We start from the raw sequence: 12,032 nt of genomic DNA, 5'->3' as shown, positions 1-12,032 counted from the left end.
GGAAGAAACGAGCAAGTTCTTTGCATTTCGTGCTGGTGTCTTCTTCAATAGTGTTAGGGGAAAGGGGGTTGGTAAGGGTTGCTACATAGGAGAAAAGGGCTTTGGGGTTGTAGGTGTATTGGTGGATTTTGGAGGAGTAGTAATCACGTTTGGTAGTTTGTATGGTTTGGCGGTATGTGTGTAGGAGAGATTTATAGGAGATGGAGCGCTGAGGGGTGGGGTCTATACGCCATGCTCTCTCTGAGTCTAAGGTCGTGTAGTTCTGTGGTGTACCAGGGTTTATTGTTGAATTGAGGGGTGCGTTGATGAGTGATGAGGGGGCAGATTTTGTCGGCTATGTTTTGGGTGGTACTGACCCAGGAGGTGAGAGCAGTGTCAGGGGAGGAAAGGTCAAGGTTGGTCAGAGAGTCGGAAAGGGCTGTGGAGAGCTCCTCCGTTGTACAAGCTTTGCGGTATGAGATGGAGGTGTTTATGTGAGGGGGGTTGCAGGAATTAGATGTGTCTAGGGTGATGCGGGTCTCAATGAGAGCATGGTCAGACCACGGTACCGGGGTACAGGATGGGGGAGATGGGACATGAATACAAGAATTGGTGAAAATGAGATCAAGAGTGTGTCCCATTTTGTGTGTGGGGGTTGAGATGGTTTGGGTGAAGCCTAGAGCTTGGAGGGCAGTAAGGATGATCTCACAGGAAGGAGAGAGGGGGTAGAGTCTACATGGAGATTGAAGTCTCCCAGTAGTATGGCAGGCTTTTCACAGTTTATGTTATTGGAGACAAGTTCAATGAGTGGGGAGGGGTTTTGTTCTAGGAGGCCAGGGGGGGCGTAGATGAGGCAGATTTGGAGGTCTGAGGATTTGAATATCCCAGCTTCCAGTTTGGAAGGAGGATTAATATTTAGGGACCTAAGTTTAAGGGTTTTTTTTGGAGATAAGGAGAATACCACCCCCTTTCTTTTTGGGTCTGGGGATGGAAAAGATGTCATGGGAGGAGGTGGGGAACTGGTTCAGGATGACAGTGTCTGTGCACTTGAGCCAGGTCTCAGTGACTGCACAGATATCTGGTTGGTGGTCATGAATGAGGTCTTCAAGGATATGGGTTTTTTTGGTGAGGGAGTGAGCATTGAAAAGCATGAGGGATAAGGTAGTGAGGCAGAGTAGTTGTGTCAGGGGGGAGACAAGGATGGGGATGAGGGATTTGCGCTGGGCTGGGGGTTGTAAAGGGGAAAGGGTGGTGTGGTCTGCGCATGGGGAGTGAATACGGGGGATGGGGAATGGTGGAAGTGGTGACTGGAAGAGGGCCTTAAAGGTCAAAAATAGGTGGGCAGAGGAGCAGTGGTGTAGAAGGGAGGGCGGGGACCAAGTTCCCAGGTAGAAATTGGTGCGGAAGGGTGTAGGAAGCAGAGCAATATAATGCAATACAATACAATGCAATACGGTACAATACAATACAATGCAAATTAGAGCGGGATAGAGCAATACATCTGTTAGAAATGGTACATGTCAGCTGCTGCTGTTGGTGAGGGCAAATAGAGAGGGGACAAATAGGGCAATTGGGGTGTGTAGAGATGGGGTGTTTAGTGATGCACATTAAAGGGCACACTAAGGGGCGCACCAAGGGGCAGGCCCCTTAGGTCACACTCCTTCGTGCGCGCGCCGCCCGGCGCCGCAGAGGTAAGCCCCAATTTAAGGGCAGCAAGGGCCGGCCTCCCAGGCGTCAGCTGGACGCAGCTCCGAGGCCTGGTTGGAGGCTTGGGGGCGCAGGGAGGGTTAATGGGCGGCCTTGCAGGTTGGCGGTGTCGCAGTTCTTACTTTTTTTTTTTGGTTCTGGTCTCACAGGGTCGGGGTCTTTTTTCTCATGGCGGGCTGTTTCTCTTTCTTTTCCCTTTTTTCTTGCGGCGTTTCTCTTTCACTCTCTCTCACTCTTCCGGTCTCTCTCTTCCAGTGGGGTTCGGGCAGCACCGGTGGGACTCGGGTGACGCCAGGCTTGGTTGGCGGCGGGCCCCGAGGTGGAAGGCCTCCGCTCCGATGATGGGGCAGCACCAAAAGGAACGCGCCGCAGAGGTAAGCCCCAATTTAAGGGCAGCAAGGGTTGACCTCCCAGGCGTCAGCTGGATGCGGCTCCGAGGCCTGGTTGGAGGCTTGGGGGCGCAGGGAGGGTTAATGGGCGGCCTTGCAGGTTGGCGGCGTCGCAGTTCTTTTTTTTGGTTCTGGTCTCACAGGGTCGGGGTCTTTCTCTTTCTTTTCCCTTTTTTCTTTGGCGTTTCTTTCTCTTTCACTCTCTCTCTCCCGGTCTCGCTCTCTTCCGGTGGGGTTCGGGCAGCACTGGTGAGACTCGGGTGGCGCCGGGCTTGGTCGGCGGCACGTGATGTGGGGGAGGGCCCCGAGGTGCCCTCACGAAGCTTCAAGAGAGTCTTGAATCAGAGGATACATATATAGAAGACCCTTGCCCCAATGACTGGCAAAGGTGTCAGAGGCTGGTTTACCATCTGACCTGTACAGAAAGCAGAAACTAGGTACGTTCCTGTTACAAGGGGAGATAAAAAGATCTACATCTGGGCTCCCCTGGAGGCAGAATATCCAATCGTGGGGTCTGAAGGCACGACTCAGTCTATCTGCTACTACATTCTCTGTCCCGCCAGGTACATGGCCCAGAGCACCATAGAAACATAGAAGTGACGGCAGAAGACGACCAAATGGCCCATCCAGTCTGCCCAGCAAGCTTTCACACCTATTTGTTTTCATAATCTGTTATTCTGACCGCTGAAGTCAGGGCCCTTATTGGTAACTTTTTGGTTCCAATTCCCTTCCACCCCCACCATCGATGCAGACAGCAGTGCTGGAGCTGCATCTAAGTGAAGTACCTAGCTAATCGGTTTGGGGTAGTAACCGCCATAATAAGCAAGCTACTCCCGTTTGTTTACCCTGCATGTGCAATTCAGCCATTGTTGGTTGTCTGAATAAAAATCCTCTTTACTTAATTCCCTCTGTTGCTGAAGCAGTGAGCTGCGCTGGATACTTATTCCAAGTCAAGTATCATGCTTAATTGATTCGGGGTAGTAGCCACCGTAACAAGCAAGCTACACCCATGCTTATTTGTTTACCCAGACTGTGTCATTCATTCCTTGTTGGTTGATGCCGATATAAATCTTTTCTTCATTTTCCCTGCCGTTGAAGCAGAGAGCTATGTTGGATGTGCATTGCAAGTGAAGTATCAGGCTTATTTGATTTGGGGTAGTAACCGCCGTAACAAGCAAGCTACTTCCCTGCTTTTTTGTGGATGCAAATCCTTTTTTCCGAATTTCCTCTTGCCGTTGAAGCATAGAGCAATATTGGAGTCGCATTAACTGTGTGTATGTTTATTGAATAAGGATATTAATCTCCAGGTAGTAGCCGTCATTCCCGCAAGCAAGCCACCCCTTGCCTCTTCTCTTCATTCACATCCTCTAGACTTTATGGATCCACAGTGTTTATCACACGCCCCTTTGAAATCCTTCACAGTTTTGGTCTTCACCACTTCCTCCAGAAGGGCATTCCAGGCATCCACCACCCTCTCCATGAAGAAATACTTCCTGACATTGGTTCTGAGTCTTCCTCCCTGGAGTTTTAAATCGTGACCCCTGGTTCTGCTGATTTTTTTACAACGGAAAAGGTTTGTCATTGTCTTTGGATCATTAAAACCTTTCAAGTATCTGAAAGTTTGAATCATATCACCCCTGCTCCTCCTTTCTTCCAGGGTGTACATATTTAGATTCTTCAATCTCTCCTCATAAGTCATTTGAAGACCCTCCACCTTTTTGGTCGCCCTTCTCTGGACCGCCTCCATCCTGTCTCTGTCTCTTCGGAGATACGGTCTCCAGAACGGAACACAGTACTCCAGGTAAGGCCTCACCAAGGACCTGTACAAGGGGATTATCACTTCCCTTTTCTTACTCGATATTCCACTCTCTATGCAGCCCAGCATTCTTCTGGCTTTAGCTATCGCCTTGTCAAATTGTTTCGCCGACTTCAGATCATTAGAGATTATCACCCCAAGGTCTCTCTCCTGCTCCGTACATATCAGCCCTACTCCCCCCATCGAATACAGTTCTTTCGGATTTCCACACCCCATGTGCATGACTCTGCACTTCTTGGCATTGAATCTCAGCTGCCATATCTTCGACCATTCTTCCAGCTTCCTTAAACCCCGTCTCATTCTCTCCACTCCTTCTGGCATGTCCACTGTGTTGCAGATCTTAGTGTCATCCGCAAAAAGACAAACCTTATCTTCTATCCCGTCCGCAATGTCGCTCACAAAGATATTGAACAGGACCGGTCCCAACACCGATCCCTGCGACACTCCGCTCAACACCGCTCTCTCTTCAGAGTAAGTTCCATTTACCATCACACATTGTTTTCTGTCCATCAACCAGTTTGCAATCCAGGTCAATGAGTGGGACAGGGCCCATAACCAGATCTGGACTGCTTCCTTACACAGAAGATACAATACCACATCGCTACCTAGTTGACAGTTTGGATCAGGACATGTGTTGGACAGCAGATCTCTGAAAGCCCATAGCACGTACCTGATCACCTGAAGCTCCAGGAAGTTGATTAGACAATAGCTTTCCTGAGCAGACCAGAGACCCTGGGTCCTGAGCCCATCTATATGAGTTCCCCAGCCCAGGGTGGATGCATCCGTGGTTAGGACAATTTCGAAGAGAGATCCCCCATTCCAGATTTGAAAGACCTGCCACAAGGACAATGAGTCCCGGACAGACAGGGTGACTCAGATGCAATCCTGGAGGTTCTGCGTGGCCTGGCACTATCGCAACCTCATGTTCCATTGGGCTCTATACATGTGTAAACGTGCCAAGGAAGTGACATGGACGCTCTCGGTCATATAGCCCAACAACCTAAACATATGCCAGGCTGGCACCTGCTGAATCTCTGCCATGGTGGTCAAAGTGACAGCCCTTTAACAAGGCAGGAAGGTCTTGGCCTGAGCAGTGTCTAGTAGGGCTCCTATGAAGTCCAATTGAGGTGACTGGCCAAGAAGGGACTTTGGGTAGTTGATGAAGTCTAGCGACTCCAACACCTGAATGGACAAGCGCAAGGACCAGATAGCCCCCTCTTGAGATGTGCTCTTGACCAGGCAACCATCCAGATAAGGGAAAACATGCACCCCCGCCTGCAGAGAGGTTAGCCGCCACCACAGCCAGGCATTTTGTGAAGATTCATGGGGCTGATGCTAGCCCAAACTGCAACATCTGGTTCTGGAAGTGCTGTTTTCCCCATCACAAATTGGAGATAATTTCTGTGAAAGGGGAAGATCTCTATGTGAGTGTATGCTTCCCTTTAGATCGAGGGAGCATAGCCAGTCTCTTTTTTGCAAAAGGGGCAGGGGGGAATCAAGATGTCCAGTGAAACCATCTTGAACTTTTTTTTTTTTTTTTTAGAAATTTATTCATGGCCCTTAGATCTAAGATGGGATGGAGTCCTCCTGATCCCTTTGGAATCAGGAGATACCTAGAGTAAAATCTTTGCCCTGGTGGAACAGGCTAGACTGCTCTGGACATTAAGAGGGAGGAGAGCTCCGTTAGAAGTATCTCCTGATGCTACCGGCCCCCAAAACAGGCTCGGAGGATAATTTGGCAGGACACCTAACAGATTTAATTAGTACCCATGATGGACGATGGAAAGAACCCACTGGTCTGAGGTTATACTGGGTCACTGGTTCGCAAACAACCAGAGCCTGCCCCCGGAGGGTCCAAGGTCCCAGGGTCCTCTGGTGAAAGAAAGATTTCTCACTGTCCCAATCTCACCTATCACTTAAGAGGATAGGACCAGCGTGCTTGCGGAGAGTTGTTGGTGGGTTTCATGGTGGTCCCAGAGCTGGGCAACTGCATCCCTCACCCTATATCTTCAAAGAGATTTTCCCCAGTACACTGCATATCAGCGCATCGTTCCTGTACCTCCAGTCGGAGATCCAAGGCCTGCAGGCATGGCATGCCATTCTGCAGGCACTGATTTCTGCTGCAGAGACCCTTGATGCCATTTCAACATCGTAAGTTGCTTGGACGTCGTGTTTTCTGCACTCCAGGTCCTTATGCACCAGTGACATGAGGGTGTCCTGGTGCAGTTGAGGCAGTTGCTCAGCCACCTCCTGCACTTGCTTCCAGATGTCCCACAAGTACTGGCTCATGTAGAGCTGATAGGAAGTTATGCAGGCAACGAGCATGCCCCCCTAAAACACTTTTCTCCCAAGAGCGTCCATCGCTCTGTGGTCTTTCCGCAGGGACACAGAGGAATGGGTCCAAGAATGCTGGGCTCTCAAGAGTGGATTTCACCACCACTCTCAGACGAGGTAGCGGACACTTATCAAATCCAGCAGCCTTCTGGACGAGGTAGACCCAGTCAGCCTTCTTGTTTATGGGAAGCACTGTGAGGGGGGTGTTCCCATATCTTCAGCAGACGCTCCTTAAGGATAGCGTGTACCGGGACTACCATGATCTCCTTAGGAGACTTCATGAACTGGAGGATCTCAACTATTTTGTGCCTGGCATCATCTTCCTTCAGTAACTGAAACTGGATGACTTCAGCCATCACCCTCACAAGCCCTGTGAAGGTTAAGTCCTCAGGCAGAGACTTCCTTAGCTCCTCTGGAGGAGAAGGGTCTGATGGGAGGCCCTTGGAGGAGGACTCAGATGTATCATCCCCCAGGGGGTCATAGGGATCTTCATCCTCACTGTAAACAACAGGAGATGGGGCCCTAGGTGCTCAGCCTTCATCCAGATGCGCAGGTACTGGCAAAGCTGGATGGGGGGCTACAAGCCTTAACATCTCTGCTGGCCTAGATGGCACTTCCTCCTCCAAGGAACTGGCAACGACCACCATATCAGCAGGGGGAGGCATTGGTATCAAATGGGCAGACGCTGTCCTGGGAAAAGACAATGGCCAGCAGGCACAGAGGCACCACACCAGCACGGAGGAATAGACTGAAAATGGAAACTTACCAGAAGCATCAAAAACCTTGACTAGGAACACTATGGGGAAGCACTAAGAGTGAGCTGGAAAACACTGAAGAAAATCCGAAAAAATGCGAGAAAAAGAAAAAAAAAGTTTTCCACAAGGCCAAAAAAGTCAAAACGTCCTAACTCACACCACGTGAGTCTCCCCAGCCCAGCTGTAGAGAAAGAGTCTCTCTTTCCGTGGAGCTGTAAGCTCCACGGAAAGAGAGACTGGAGAGGGACCCTGCATGGATGTGTGGTATAGTGCATGCTGGGCATGCTCAGTGTGCTGAGTCAAAATTGTAGAAACTGACAAGTTTCCCATGTCGACGCTTTCATCTGATGTCATCACGGACTACCATCCTGCTTGTCCTCTGAGAACTTTAACTAATTCCTATTATGCTGATCTGGAAATCTTTATATGCATCCTGGGCTACAGGCCTCACAAATAAGATAATCTCAAACCAGGTTCTGGAAAATCAAGTGATTAGACCCTGAAATGACCAGAATGCAGATATAACCCCAATGGAAAACAATGTCCAACTGGGTCAAATTTGAATCCTTTTATTTCATATCTATAGGGACCAAACTGTTATTGTAATGAGCTGTCCTTTGTCACAAACCACCCACCATACAAAAACCTCCAGTGTCCTAAGAGGGTAAAATTTTAGAACCAGCAACAAAATAAAAAAAAAAAGTATCTTCATATATATTTGCTAAGACAACTGACAGGAGCACAGTAAGATGAATAAGTATAAAAGGCAAATGTTTTTCACAATTAAAGGATTTTTATTTTCAAAAAGTGCCATGGGTGAAGTTTCTCTACAGCCCACTGTGGAAGTGTCCAATTCCTGTTGAGGAATTAGAGATCTGAAGTGTGTCCAAACATTTTGATTAATGACTGCTGATGCTTTATAATTATACAGAGTTGAACTGTTCACGACACACACACACACGTACGCTTACCATAAAGAGCTGTCCAGGTCTGATTAATTACATCTAGACACACAGTTCCTGACCTGAAACAGATGAGAGAAATATAAAATCAGTTAATTTTACACACACATACATTAGAGCTAATTAAAATCGCTTTGCCAAAAAGTAATATACAGTAAGCAAAAATATTATATAATGGACCTGACGTGACTGGTTTCCTTCTCTGGTACAGAAATTTGCTACTACCCAATGGCAGGACATCTTTCAAAATGCTCAGCATCAACCAATGGCATGGTAGCTTTGAAAGGTCACACAAGAGAGGATACACACTATCCCATCAAAACCTAATTTAGCTGAAGGAGCAGATAAACCAACAGCTTCAGAAGACAAAAATTCTGGAAAATAGCAAAGTGGAGGGGATCATATTATCTAGCTAGCTACAGCACTTAAATCTACCCCTAAACATTTTTATTGATCAAAACATTAACAAAAAAAAAAAATTAGAAAAAAAAAAGTCACTCACTATTTAAGAGAAAATATTCCAAAATATAGAATAAGCCAACTGCAGCTGTTTAGGAGAAAGCCTCCTGCTTCAGAGGTGAAGAATCTGTCCGTGTATTCCTCTGCGGACATGTTAAAACCTCTGTGTGTTCCAAGGTTACCGGACAAGAGATACTACTGTCTGAAGAACATTAGCACTGACTGCGATAAAGCACATCCACTATCTGCAGAGAAATTAATGGATGGGGCAGCCACCTCCAGTCCTCAGGATATCCATAATAAATGTGCAGGAGATAGATTTGCATACAATGAAGGCAGTGCATGCACGTCTCATATGCACACTCATTTTCTCCTTTAAAGCTATTTGTTTACCTCCCATTTTAGCTAAATTTAGATGCTGATAGCACAGAGCAGGTTCACTTGCTTCTCACTGATGTATTACAACTGAACTAGTCCGTTTCCCTACAGGAAATAAAACAAAGTGTTGCAGATGTTGAGATTGTGTGAAAAGTATGAGCTGGTGGTCACTGGGTGCAGTAATCTGAGGCTGCAGAACCGACTGGTTCAAATGTTAGGGGGAGAGGGGCAGACAGCCAGACAGGATAAATTTCATCAAGGCAGTTTCCCTGAAGGAAACTGGGCTAAAAGCTAAACAGTGCAATTATAGAACAAGGCGGCTCCCTTCATGAGCATCATCTGAAAAAAGAAGTGACCTGAAAAGATGACAAGAGCCGCAGAAACAACTCCACCTCAGACGATAAGGAGGGCCAACGTATCTTAACACGTACTGCACTGGCAGAGGGCTGGCAAGAGCCCTACCAACGCTCTTCTCCCGCAGCACATGGTGATCCTGGGCCTAAGCACATGGCCATTTAGCTGTGGCTGATTAAACTCGTACATTCAAACAGCACCTATTGCTATTCAATGGGAATCACAACACGGTTCTTGCACGTCACCTCTATTTCATCTAAATGCTGCACAGAAATTCCACTAATTCCCAGGCTAGCCCCAGAGTAGTTTGGGCTTTTCTGCGAGTCGGGAACTGTGTAAGCATGTTTATGCAGTCACCACTACACCTTTCCCACCCTGCCCAAGAAGTAGAAGCAGTAAGTGTAGCGGGGTATATGCTCTTTCCGCTCCCCGTGCCAGATTTCTGCTAACATTAAGCTTTCAAAATGTTCTGCACAGAGTACACGCACCACCCCGGTGTAACGCCATACACACTCCCACGTGACTCATGCCAAGTCTCATGTTATTCCAAAGAGCAAAAAGGCCATGACCTTCACTCTAGGCTATTTTCAACATTGGGTTTTAGTTTTGTTTCATTTTATATTGAGACCAACATTTTCTGGAAAAAAAGGCTGAAAATGATTTACAAATTTGTAAAACAAAACAGCATAATAAAAAAAAAACAAACAAAAAAAAAACAAACCAAAAAACAGTTCCCCCAACACAGTGTCTACTCGGGATAGGGCAGATGTACTAAGGATGGTGAATTAAATATTAAAATACCATGCTGCAGATAATCAATTAGCTATATTTCTCAAAATCAGAACTAAAAACAAAAATTAAACACGTTTACGTATGCATACAACAGTATTCTGGGATTCAAGCTGGTACCCTGAGCCTTCCTTCTCAAGTACCCAGAGACTTCTCGTCCACTTTACATCCCCCACCCAGCTCCTTCCAGACCCCCTGCAATCATGGGCCCGAAATCTGGCCACTAGATGTTACCACTGCAGACTGGTCTTCCACATTACCCTTCTCACAGAGCTGTGAACATCCCCAACAGAGCTGACATTAGGGCGCTGCGGGGCATGAGATGATTCAACCTGAATGGGCCTCCCCAAAAGATAGCGTGTGTGGGTGTGGGTGGGGGTGGGGGGAACCATATATCACCCCCTTCTGAAGGGCATATACCTCCGAAGCCTGGCTCTCAGCCATGCAGGCCACTACACTGCAACTCCTGGCCCGCCGAGGCTCACAAGCAATGTCAGACATAGAAAGGTGCAGCAGCGCATGGCCCAAGTTGCATCCTTCCTCCCCCCCCCCCTAAGGATGGCCCTGATCCCCAGCAGCAGCAGCCGCACCCAGGGAGCAAACAGTCTCATGTGAAAATGAAATAAATCGGGGAACAGAAACCAGATAGCATTTCAGGATCCTAAGAGCAATTCAGTAATTTGAAACATCAACTTACGCTTCATCGATGTTAGGATGAAAAATTTTATTCATGAATCCTGTAAAAAGGAAATACTGGTTAATGGAAGGAACAAATCATACACAGCCCTAGAAGGTGAAACAGTCAATCCACACAGCCAGGAAACTTCGCTGAATAATTAAAAATAGAAATGGAAAAAGGAGCATCACTGCACCAAAAATAAAGCTTATTAGAAGAAAGCCAAGAAACTAGTTGAGGAGAAAGATGTCTTAAGTTAACCAATGTTTTAAGGTGCAAGCTTTCAGGGTTAGTAAGATCCACTCCTCAGTCAGGTTTGAATAATTTAGATACAGACAAGCCTGAGCCCTAGATTTTGACTGCCACTGTCCAAGTAATCAAAAAATTCACATTTATACTCTTGTGACAGTCTAATACTTTGTAAATGAGCAGAATATAGGAAGATGCCACTGCTAATAGGGAAAAATATGAAGGGTATGTTGATTGTCTTGTCCAGTAAGAGTTTAACAGAACAAAGAGCCATGGGAAATGGGCTACACATCCTGGGAAGCCAATCAGGGTAGTTAGCGATGATGTTATCATGCAGTTGACATTACAACTTATGTAAATGATCCTTTGGGCAGTCATGCAAATCGCTAGAACCTTCTATCCTTTTCCTTGAATGTTATCTATAAAAGAAGGGTCACTTCCTGTATCCAGGGAAATGCTGGTCAGTTTGTCAGACGAAGGGCACCCAGTACCCAGCATCTCCCGAGAACACTTATACTGATTAATAAAAATACATTATACTTTTACTGAGTCTAAGTGTTCTTGTGTCCCTGGCCATAAGCACAGAGTAAGCTTTACAGGTATTTTTTTTGTTGTTGTTAAATATAGAACCCAATATTTGTACCTTAAAACCCTGAAGCTTGATTTAACATTGTTTTCAGAGGGCAGCATTTTCCATGGTTTCACATTCATTGGTCATGCGACTGCTAGTGCCACTAAGGTGTCTGAGAAGTTTTGCAAAGCTTAGGGCCTTACGGAATATTTTTTCTATAGGCATAAAGTGAGAAAAACAAAACAAAAAAAAAAAGAGTCTTGTAAATAAGGCCTGCAAAGATTTAGAATTTAAACTGCTCTGCCTGAGACACAGCAAACAAACATTCACTCAACCATCAATTCCTCTTCAGCCTAGATGAAGAATTGCAACTCCCAAAGGGGAGGTAAGATGTGTGAATCCATGAACATTACCTGACCCTCCAGTACAGATCATCCACAAACTCACATTATTACATGGATTAGCAAAATTAAGGTGGTCATCAAGAAAGGTCTAGAAATGCTAAAATGGGTGCATGTGGGACACGAGTTGCATCCTTAGTGAAAAACATACAAAGCACCCTTGGAAGCCGAAGCCCCCCGGGGAGGAGCCCGTAGGAGCCCGGCCGCTGGGAC

The 12,032-nt window shown here is 46.7% G+C and overlaps 1 protein-coding gene across 1 annotated transcript in view; it reads right to left on the bottom strand.

Annotated features, from left to right (window-relative positions):
* UBE2H (ubiquitin conjugating enzyme E2 H) overlaps window positions 1-12,032 on the bottom strand; it is a 135,401-nt gene that overhangs the window by 17,433 nt on the left and 105,936 nt on the right. Inside the window, exons 4-5 of the mRNA XM_029615617.1 lie at window positions 10,620-10,659; window positions 7,952-8,004 (exon numbers count right to left, since the gene is read on the bottom strand). Of these exons, the coding sequence (XP_029471477.1) occupies window positions 7,952-8,004; window positions 10,620-10,659 (93 nt within the window). The remainder of the gene's footprint in view (window positions 1-7,951; window positions 8,005-10,619; window positions 10,660-12,032) is intronic.

This window comes from Rhinatrema bivittatum, chromosome 9, assembly GCF_901001135.1.
Source record: "Rhinatrema bivittatum chromosome 9, aRhiBiv1.1, whole genome shotgun sequence".
NCBI lineage: Eukaryota > Metazoa > Chordata > Amphibia > Gymnophiona > Rhinatrematidae > Rhinatrema > Rhinatrema bivittatum.
The sequence above is the reverse complement of the archived record's forward strand: the minus strand, read 5'-3'. Positions and strand labels throughout refer to the sequence as shown.